Source organism: Lithobates pipiens, unplaced genomic scaffold (genome assembly GCF_037356315.1).
Source record: "Lithobates pipiens isolate NorthernLeopardFrog02 unplaced genomic scaffold, aLitPip1_a1.2 Scaffold_18, whole genome shotgun sequence".
In the NCBI taxonomy this organism is placed as follows: Eukaryota; Metazoa; Chordata; class Amphibia; order Anura; family Ranidae; genus Lithobates; species Lithobates pipiens.
In genome coordinates, this window is record NW_027507758.1 from 41529227 (window position 1) to 41540943 (window position 11717).

General features: G+C 43.4%; 1 protein-coding gene across 2 annotated transcripts in view; it reads right to left on the bottom strand.

Moving 5' to 3' along the window:
- LOC143987090 (uncharacterized) overlaps window positions 1-11717 on the bottom strand; it is a 175249-nt gene that overhangs the window by 103340 nt on the left and 60192 nt on the right. For both annotated transcript variants that reach the window (XM_077485618.1, XM_077485619.1), the window contains exons 4-5: window positions 7539-7738; window positions 852-1014 (exon numbers count right to left, since the gene is read on the bottom strand). Coding sequence is in view for 1 of the 2 variants with exons in the window: in XM_077485619.1 (XP_077341745.1) it covers window positions 852-1014; window positions 7539-7573 (198 nt within the window). In the remaining variant the exon portion in view is untranslated. The remainder of the gene's footprint in view (window positions 1-851; window positions 1015-7538; window positions 7739-11717) is intronic.

Sequence of the window (11717 nt, forward strand, 5' to 3'; positions counted from 1 at the left end):
TGATCTCAGCCTTTCCAGCTGAATATACAGCGGTTTACAAATGCCGGGCCTAATGTAAAGTCATAACATAGCGCCCGGCCTCCGAAGGTCATAGAGACTGCCATGGACCATCTGGCGGCTCCCATCAAAATCCAGGATGTCATATGATGTACACTAGGTTGGAAGTGGTTAAAGTGGAACTTTTCCCATATCTCACATCAGCATGGATATCTGCACGCCGATAATCTGAATATAGGTTTCTGCTGGCTACATTCATAATACATATTTGTATTTAAAGTGGTTGTAAACCCTTACAACCCACTTTGACCTACAGGTAAGCCTAGATTAAAGGCTTACCTGTAGGTCCAAGAAATATCTCCTAAACCTATACGGTTTAGGAGATATTTGCCCGAAGACAGGCACCGCTGTGCACCGCAGGCGCACTGAGCGCGGCATTTCCAATAATGGACCTGCCGCGCATGTCGGCTCCCTGCGCATGCGCGGGAGTGATGTTATCGCGGCTCCGCCGAATGACAGTGGCGGAGCTGCGAGACCCCACCGAGAAGATGGATGCGTCGGACTACAGGGGACAGCGGCGACTTCGCTGGCTCCTGTGTCAGGTAAGTGATACATAATGGGCTACTATGCAATGCATAGTAGTCCATTATGCTTTGCCTTTGCAGGGAATGAAAGAGGAAGTAAACCCATCAGGGTTTACTTGCTCTTTAACAGCAGCTACAAACCCCTTCTGTCAAACAAAATTTTGTAGTGTTTAACCGAATAAAAAAGCAGCACACATCTATGCAACAGTTGGTGGGAGGAAATACACATCTTGATAATTGTTGTCTTGTCAGGTTTTTTTTTTTTTTTACCTCCATTTCCTCCTCAGTATCAGAAGGTTCTGTGCAAACAGCCAGTGCCAGCCTCTTGTCCTTTTCAGTTTTCAGTGCATCATCTGCCATTTTCATTGCTTTAGTTATTTCAGGCCTGGTACTGAAAAACATGCCCCTTTTTGGGCTTCTGCGGCAGAGGAACCTAAAAAGTACAAATAAATATGACATTTAAAAAAAGAAAATGATCCACATATACACACACACACAAAGATTTTAACTAAACTAACTTTGGAAAGGCTTGGCATGGTTTTTACAGTCTGCTCTCAGTCATCTGGCAATAAGTAAACGGTTTATGTGCAAAGATATCGATTTAGGTCACCTCCTGAATGGCATGAGGTGGTGGGGGGGCGGGGGGTATTGCACATACAGCTACGGCGATTCACGCAGCAGTGCCAACCTGCCGCCGTAGAACGACAGCAGCTGGTCGGCAAGCAGCTAACCTGTTGCCAGCGTAACTAATGTGCGACGGCAAAAGGGTGGGCTTCAACTCCCACACATGCACCTTTGGGCTGCCAAGGTTTTTGAGAACGCACTCACTGAGTGATGTGTCAATGACCAGGGTGGCTTTGATTTAAATCTCCTCGATTTAACCACTTCGGCCACGGAAGATTTGGCTACTCAATGATCAGCCCATTTGAGATACGGCACTGCATTGCTTTAAGTGACAATCGCCCAGTTGTGACAAGCTGTACCCAAACAAAAATTGATGTCCTTTTTTCTCCCCACAAAAAAAAAAACCCAACGCAATATTTTGTATACAACAAAAGGGAGGAAAGAAATGGGACTTGAGGCAAGTCACTGAATGCATACCTTATTCGATTCATTTATAAAATAATTATTAACAAATCATATTATAGAGGGTGTCAATCTGAAATACAGGACACAAAATAATGTAATACATTTGCATAAATATGTAATAGTTATACAGAGCAAGATAAGACGTAAGAATTATAGTTACGAGAGAACACTCATCCATTCATAAAAGTTCAATGAACATAATCTATTTTTCATGGTGAGCCAAAATTGTCTAAGCATCAGTTCGATGTAACTCATGGCTCATGCCAATCATCAGGAGTAAAATGCTCTGAAATTAAATCAGCGATATCTACAAGTATAGAATATCCTTTAACCACTTGGAATCCGCGCTATTGCCAAATGACGGCATTAGCGCGGACCTACTTTTCCGGGACTACGTCTATTGACGTTGTCCCGTGTACGAGCGGCCTGCGCGCCCCCTGAGGGGCGCGCGCGGCGCGCTCTGTGATCGGCGAATCCAGGAGACTCGCCTGATCACCGATCCGTGAAAGGGGTCGATCCCGACCCCTTATCACGTGATCAGCTGTCAGCCAATGACAGCTGATCATGTGATAGAACGGAGCCGGTAATCGGCTATTATTCCTCCTCGCGCTGACAGCGCGAGGAGAAAAAAAAAAAGCCGATCACCGGCGGCCGTGATCGGGACATCAGTCCCGATCACGGCCTACAATACAAGCGACCACCTGCTCCCTGCCAGTGCCCACCTGCCCCCTGCAGTGCCATCCTGAATGAAAGTAAGTGCCCCCCGTCAGTGCCACCCAGCAGTGCCCATAGTGCCCACAGTGCCACCCACAGTGCCCACAATCTGCCTCAAAGGTGCTGCACCCCAGTGCCGCCCATCAGTGCCGCCCATCAGTGGTACCCATCAGTGCCCATCGGTAACCGCCTTATCTGTGCCCATCGGTAACCGCCTTATCTGTGCCTATTAGTGCCGCCTTATCTGTGCCCATCAGTGCCCACCAATGCAGCCCATCAGTGCCCACCAATGCAGCCCATCAGTGCCCACCAATGCAGCCCATCAGTGCCCACCAATGCAGCCCATCAGTGCCCACCAATGCAGCCCATCAGTGCCCACCAATGCAGCCCATCAGTGCCCACCAATGCAGCCCATCAGTGCCCACCAATGCAGCCCACCAATGCAGCCCATCAGTGCCCACCAATGCAGCCCATCAGTGCCCACCAATGCAGCCCACCAATGCAGCCCATCAGTGCCCACCAATGCAGCCCATCAGTGCCGCCTAATCAGCACACTTCAATGAAGGAGAAAAATGACCCATTTGCAAAATTTTATAACAAACTATTAAAACATGATTTTTTTTTTTTGCATCTTTTTTTGTTTGTTTAGCAAAAAATAAAACTCCGAGCTGTAACTAAATACCACCAAAAGAAAGCTCTATTTGTGGGAAAAAAAATGATAAAAATTTCATTTGGGTACAGTGTTGTATGACCGCGCAATTGTCATTCAAAGTGCATCAGCGCTGAAAGCTGAAAATTGGTCTGGGACTGAGGGGGGTTTAAGTGCCCAGTAAGCAAGTGGTTAAAAACGGAGAACAATCTCTCAAAATAAAAAAAAAAGGTGTGTAACTTACAGTACGGCCAAATGGTGACGGCGTAACACCCAACCTTAAATCCAGGGGAAGAAGAGGGACAAGGATGATCATCTCCCCCCCGGGGCTGAGGTGAGGTGTCCCACCTCACCTCAGACCAGACAACAGCCAGGAGAAGACCAGGTGAATTACTTCAACACATTCATTTCACATGGTTTCATTTTCCTTCCCTTGCAGAGCAGTGTGGACTGTTAAATATACACCAGATTCACATGGACGTGACATGGTCACCACCTGGCTGTTGTCTCTGGTCTGGATGGGACTCCTCACCTCAGGCCCGGGGGAGATGATCATCCTTGTCCCTCTTCTTCCCTTGGATTTAAAGGGTGGGCGTCACCATTTGGCCGTACTGTAAAGCCCCATACACACTATCAGTTTAATTGATTTTTCATTGTGAGCCAAAATTGTCTAAGCATCAGTTCGATGTAATTCGACGCACGTTTCATGGCTCATATCCCTAGGATATAGGTGTGACTTAAGCCCCATACACACTATCGTTTTTTCTGCTGAGTTTTTCCTTCAGATTTACCAAAACCATATAATATGAGGTCAAACATTAGAAGTTTCAATTTGTATTGAATGAGGCAGGCCCTTCCACTACATGGTTTTTTTTTTCTATTGAAAAAGCCCATGGCGTGCAAACACACCCAAAAAACTTCCACCCGGTGCATAAAAAAAGTGCACACACATAAAGAGTGAAACACTAAAAAGTGCAGACGGGTGCCTGATGTCCTCCAAAAGAAGGACCATACCCTGATCCCCCGGGGCGTTAGGCTCCAGACAGGGACTGAGGTACCAGACTCAACAAGTGGGCCCCGGACGAAACCGGAAGCCCTCCTTTCCCTGGGAGGACTGCCGAAACAGAACCTCCTAGGTACTTGGTACTGTGGGGGCTTCCCCGAAGGTAGGCCCCCCCTCATGGAGATTGGACCAAGCCATAAGGCCTATGTCCGCTCTCCCAGAGACTTTCAGGATTGGTCCGAGGACCGACACCCTACTCATCCAACGTGCAGTGACAAACTGTGACAAGACACACACAAATAAAATAAATAAAAAGTGAGGAAGGGATAGTGAAAAGTGGCCATTGTGCAATACCACGCCTTCCACTACATGGTTTTGGTAAACCTGAAGGAAAAACTCAGCAGAAAAACCCATAGTGTGTATGGGGCTTAAGTCACACCTATATCCTAGGGGATATCCTATACTTACACTGATTTAATTTCAGACCATTTTACTGCATGAGCCATGAAACCTGCGTCGAATTACATCGAACTGATGCTTAGACAATTTTGGCTCACAATGAAAAATCAATTATGTTCACTGAACTTTTATGAATGGATGAGTGTCCTTTTTTTAACTATAGTGCTTATTAAGTTTTATATTGCTCTGTATAACTATTACATTATATTGTGTCCTGTATTTCAGATTGACACCCTCTATAAATGTGATTTAATAATTTTATAAACGAATTGAATAAAGGTATGCATTCAGTGAATTGCCTCATACAAAGTCCCATTTCTTTCCTCCTTTTGTTGTATACATATCAGGGATGGAGGCTTGTCATTGTTACAATTAGACCCCTTTCACACCGAGGGCGTTTTGAAGGCTCTATAGTGTTAGAAATAGCGCCTGCAATGCGCCCTCAAACTGCTGCACCATTGTCTCCAGTGTGAAAGCCCGAGGGCTTTCACACTGGAGCGGTGCGCTGGCAGGACGTTCAGAAAAGTCCTGCCAGCAGCTTCTTTGGAGCGGTGCGTTTACCGCTCCTCCACCACTGCTCCCCATTGAAATCAATGGGGCAGAGCTGTATTACTGCTGGCAGAATCCCGCTATTGTAGGCGGGTTTAACCCTTTCTTGCCCGCTAGCGGGGGCGGCCGAAATGCGCTGCAAATCCGACAGTAAGACGCAGCTAAAAATAGCGGCGTTTTACCGCCGATGCTATGAGCACGGCAGTGTGAAAGCCCTCTTAGGTTGAAGGCGAGGGAGGTGGCAGCAGCAGTTGACTGGATGCCCGCTAACAGGCGCTGCCATGATGGATCTGAAATGACAGGTGCCCTTTAAAAATTGAAGGACTCCTTCTTGCAGGTAGTTAGAATCTTTAACTTCATTTTTACTGCTTGCCCTTCCGCCTCACACTTTTAGCCTAGTACAGATGCATTTCTCTTCAAACAAACAATCACACAGTCTGTCGTGTACATAGATTTTCAAAACAATGGGATAAAAGAATATTCCTCAACTTTGTTTCATCTCGTGATTACTTTGAAATGTGTGAATGCATCAATGCAGTGCGTGTTCTCTCAGTTAGGATTCATTGAATGAGTTTACCAAAAATTTAACATTTTGCAGAATATACAGCCTCATGCTACAGAACTAAGCTCCATTTCATGCTAAATAGAAAACTCTTTAGATTTTTACTCCAAAAGCATACATTTTTATTATATATATCAATATAGAGAGATATATATAATAATATATATATGCATAGCTAGAGAACTAACATGGATTGTTGCGGTACCAGAGAGGGGTTTTATACACAAGTTAAGAATACATTTTAACAAAAATTTACACGTAGAAAACACGAAAAAAAAACATCTATAATAGTTACAAAAAATATCAGATGGTTGACACGTTTCACTTAACCACTTAAGGACCGCCTCATGTAAATGCACGTCGTTTTTTTGAAGAGGGATATCTCGGTAACAGCAGATACTGCTGCCACAAGCGAGATAACCCTCTTTACAGGAGGCGGTCCTGTGTACGATAACGGTGGTCTCTGCGGTGGGTCCACCGCAAGATCACCGTTATCGGTGGCAGAAGGTGCCACCCCCCTTCTCTGGAGCCGTCGGGTCCTTTCTTCTGCTGGGTATAGAGACGAGAGAGGCTAAGATGGCCCCCACCCATCTCTATACCATAGGAGGGCGGAAGCAACGTCAAAACGTCACTTCCGCCCACACCTCTTAAAAAGGTATAGTCCGAATATGAGATCTGAGGACTTTTTGACCCCCAGATCTCTTATTTAAGAGGACCTGTCATGTTTTCTATTACAAGGGATGTTTACATTCCTTGTAATAGGAATAAAAGTGATCCATGTATTTTTTTTTTTTTTTTTTAAGTGTAAAAATAAAATCAAGTAAAATAAATAAATAAAAAAAATTTAACCCCCCCCCATCCCGACGAGCTCGCACACAGAAGCGAACGCATATGAAAACGGCAGTCAAACCACACATATGAGGTATTGCCCCGATCGGTAGAGCGAGATCAATAATTCTGCAACCTGTAGAATTTTTTAAATATCGCTTATGGAGATTTTTGAGGGTAAAAGTTTGACGCCATTCCATGAGCAGCGCAATTTTGAAGCATGACATGTCTGGTATCAATTTACTCGTCAAAAAATAAAAAATAAAAAAAAACTTGGGCTAATTTTACTGGTGTCTTTTTTAATTCAAAAAGGTGAATTTTTTCTCAAAAAAGTACGCTCTTAAGACCGCTGAGAAAATACGGTGTAAAAAAAAAGCTGTTGCAATGACCACCATTTTATTCTCTAGGGCGTTATTTGTGTATTGGTGTGTGGTGTGTGGTGTGTATTTATATTATGTTTGGGGGCTCTAAGTAATTTTCTAGCAAAAAAAAAAAAGTTTTAAACATGTAAATGCCAAATCTGAAAAAGAGGCCTGGTCCTTAAGTGGTTAATAACTTCTTCAGAATCGGTTAAGTGAAACTCGTCGACCATCTCTGATATTTTCAGTAACTATTGTATTGAACCTTACAATGAGTCGGATGTTTTTATTGTGTGTTTTCTATGTGTAAATTTTGTTACAATAAATGTATTCTTTATTAACTTGTGTATAAAATCCCTCTCTGGTACCGCAATAATCCATCATGTTGGCCCTCTATGCAAAGTTGGATGAGGTACCCTCATAGCCGTAATGTTCTTTAATCTATATTTTATCCACCCTGTCAATGACACATCTAGATCCCAACAATCAGTAGCTGGCAGGACCAGCTCCCCATCAAGTGACCACTATGCAAGCCAGTCACATTGGTCATATGATTGTGGATCCTCCCCACCCCCTGGGCGCTCAGAACTTTTCAAAGTGACACTGAAACGCTGGATAGGGATTAACATGCTCTTCTCACACCACTGTCCTCTGGTCTGCTCATTGACCAAGTCCAACATAACTGGTTTACACATAAAAAAAAGTGTTTATAAATAAAACTTCAACATTTAAAGCGCTTACTTACCTGAATAATTCTTCACATATTTTATGCCTATCCATCCTCTAGTTGGTGGGTCATCAAAGAACTGCACGTGAACATGAAGAGACTTGCCCTTTCCTCTGAAATGTGTGTCTTCGTTGGGGTGGTTGTAAACTAATGACGGCCACCAGGGGTGACCTGGCATCTTGGCCCAAACAAGGTCACCAGGTGAGAAATCGCAAACACTGCAGACAGAAAAATACATTTCTTATATTAATAATATCCCAGGAAGTGTCCAACGTTTTATAGCAGAACTCCAAGCATAGAAGAGAGAGAACATAAGCTAAATACAGTTAGCTAATCACTAAGGTGGTTGTAAACCCTTACATATACCCAGTGAAGGGACAATCCTTATGCAATATACAGAGATTAAAGAGGAAGTAAACCCTGATGGGTTTACTTCCTCTTTTTTTCCCTGCAAAGGTAAAGCATAATGGACTACTATGCATCGCATAGTAGCTCATTATGTGTCACTTACCTGACACAGGAGCCAGCGAAGTCGCCGCTGTCCCCTGTAGTCCGCCGCATCCACGTTGCTTGTGGCGTCTCGCAGCTCCGACGAATCACAGCGGCGTAACCGCGATGACGTCACTCCCGCGCATGCGCACGGGAGTCGACAAATTAGGCAAATCCATTCTTGGATTTGCCGCATTTAGTGCGCCTGCGCGCCGCTGTCTACGGCGCATGCGCCGTAGACAGCGGTGCCCATTTTCGGGCAAATATCTCCTAAACCATATAGGTTTAGGAGATATTGCTTGGACCTACAGGTAAGCCTTAATCTAGGCTTACCTATAGGTCCAAGTTGTTTGGAAGGGTTTACTTCCTCTTTAAACAAATCTCCTATATAAAAGTTGTACCTGTGTATCTGCGGTCTCCTCTTCAGGCAAAGTCCTGAATTTACTAAGCTTGTCTATATTAAAAAAAAAAAAAAAAAAAAAAAAAGGGGGGGGGGGGTGGGGGCAGAGCTGAAGTAACATTCTGCAGAGCTCAGTGAGGAGAGCTCCTGAAAGCTGATTGGAGGGAAGGTACACCCCCCCCCCCCCTTCACACAGCAACAGAGCTGAGGTTGTCAGTCAGCTGGAGCTCCCTCCTGTATCACCATTTTTCTCTTGGTGTCAGGAAATCTTGTCAGAAGCGATTCATGCTAAAAGAAGCAGCAGACAAAAAAGTGACACTTAGTGCTCTTAACTGAGACAAGTACACACTATAGAGGGATATGTTTTGTTCATATTTCATGTCTGAGGTTTACAACCACTTTAAACTAGTTGCATTAACCACTTAAGCCCCGGACCATTTTGCTGACCAAAGACCAGAGCACTTTTTGAGATTCGGCACTGTGTCACTTTAACGGACAATTGCACGCTCATGCGACATGGTTCCCAAACAAAAATGGATGTCTTCCCCCCCCCAACAAATAGCTTTCTTTTGGTGGTATTTGATCATCCACGCGGTTTTTATCTTTTGCGCTATAAACAAAAGAGCGACAATTTTGAAAAAAAAATAAAAAAATGTTACACTTTGCTATAATAAATATCCCCCAAAAATATATTTAAAAAGATTTGATAAAAATGCCATAAAACTATCCCCTATTTTGTAAACGCTATAACTTTTGCACAGGGCATTGCATCCATGTAATCTGTCAGCGGACACAGCCGTCAACTGATCAGTGCACCGGCCCGCTGCCAGTGTCATGTGATCGATGTGACCAATCACAGCAGATCACGTCAATTGTAAACAATGGATGACTTTCTTTCATGCCATCCATTGTATACAACTGTGCTGTTAGCTGCAATTGGTCAGTGATCACATGGTAGAGGCCAATCACAACAAATCTGAATTAATCAATTTCATTCAGTAAAATAGTACTACAGATCCCCCTTTGCCCATATGCATGCTTTCCATCCCCCTCACATGGCTGTGGAGGGTATTACAGATCTACCTCCCTTTCTCATATTGTTGCTCCACATCCCCCCCACATGTCGGTGAATAGTCTGTCGGACTTTCAGCCGAGAATCCCCCGTGCGCATTGTGAGGGGAATATCTCCTAAACCTGTTCTGTTTAGGAGATTTATTTTTACCTACAGGTAAGCCTTATTATAGGCTTTCCTGTAGGTAAAAGTTGTAAAAAGGATTATACAACCGCTTTCAGTGCCACAGCCCCCCCCCCCCCACATGGCAGTAAACGGTACTGGAGATCCCTTCCTCTCCCTTATTTCTGCTTCACACCTCCCTCACGTGGCAGTAGATGGTACTACAGATCCCTCCTTCCCCACACCTCCCTCATGTGGCAATGAATGATACTACAGATCCTCTCCAATATTTCTTCTCCACACCCCCCTCACATGGCAATGAATAGTATTACAGGTCCCCCTCCCTTTCTCATTGTTGCTCCACAACCCCTCGCCTGGCAGTAGATGGTATTACAGTACAAATCACTCATTTCTGCTCCACACCCCCTCACCTGGCGGTGAATGGTACTACAGGTCCCTCATATTTCTTCCCTCCGTGTTTCGGGGCACCCGCTGACTCCTTCGGAGGGGAGTTCTTCTCCCCTGGCTGCAGCTGAACACCGACAGAGGTTCAAACCCTCCCCTAAATCGATAAACTGTATATATGGTGAATGGTGTTGCGCTCCACTAATAGTACAGATAAATAGATAAATATGGGTATAACTGTCAATATACAATGTGATATAGAATATAATTCAATCCATAGTGCATATAGTGTAAAAACTCAAAAATATAGTGGTAAAAAAAAAAAATTTGAAATAACCAAACAATGAATAGTAGTGATATGGATTGAGAACTTTTCTTCTTTTATAGAGAAATAGACACTTTTACTATTAATTACTCCTTGCACCTTATTGGACATTGAACTATTCATTGTTTGGTTATTTTCAGATTTTTTTTACACTATATACACTATGGATTGAAAAAAAAAAAAAAAAAAAAAAAATTTATATATATATATTTTTTTTTTTTTCAATCCATAGTGCACATAGTGTAAAAAATCTGAAAATAACCAAACAATGAATAGTTCAATGTCCAATAAGGTGCAACGGAGTAATAGTGAAAGTGTCTATTTCTATATAAAAGAAGAAAAGTTCTCAATATTCCCATATTTATCTATTTTATTTATCTGTACTATTAGTGGAGCGCAACACCATTAACCATATATACAGATGTAAAATATGGCAACCTCTGAGGTTCATGCTTTCAGAAAATATATCATATTTGGCTATTATAAGTAATTTTTCTAGCTAAAAAACATGTTTATTGTAGCAAGTGTGCGAGACATGTCAAAACTGTCTCTTGCAGCGAAGGGTTAACAGTTTTGTCAGTTAAAAAAAGTCATGTGACATGGCCATATCTATTTTTAGATTGTCAGTTAGAAAATGTCAGTTAGAAGAAAAAAAAAGAAAGTGGTCTTGCGACATGCCCATTGGTCAACCCACCTGATGATGTCATAGCGGGCCAGTCCCCGATATAAAAAGGAGCTCTGGCAGGAGCTGGGCTCACTTGCAGAATTTCTCTTCTTGGGAAAGGACGTGAGCTCTGTTGCTCTGAGACACGTTGCTGATTATTTTATAACTGGCGCGTTTTCATAGTGATAGAAGTGCGATTAAGTCAGGGGATCTTTTGTTTATCAACTTAGGAGACCCGAATATGCAATCAAACATGGTTGCAGACTTACCAGCAGAAAACCAGCCCCCCGCACAGCCCAAAGCCCCTCGTAGAGGAGTGCGTAAGGGTATCAGGCGGGGGTTTAGGGCAGTTCTTAACACCATCTGCCCCTGTATTCACCTAAAACCCCGACAGAGACACAGAGAAGGTATGTAGGATTTCATTCAATTATAATGTAGGAAACTGGAGGGAATTCTATACTGGATATATTTTTATTATTCAAATATAATCTCAGCTCACTCCTTCAGATGGCAGTTGGCCAGCAGGAGTGTGGATTAGGTGTGGGAGGAATGACCACATCTCATTGTCTGCCCAATATGGAGAACACACAACAGACCCATCACAATTTTGAATTGTAAAAGCAAAGTGCATATTATATATATTTTTTTTCCCATGCGATGGTATTACAGTGCAGGTCCCTCATTTCTGATCCACACCCCCCCTCACCTGGCTGTGAATGGTACTACAGGTCCCTCTCATA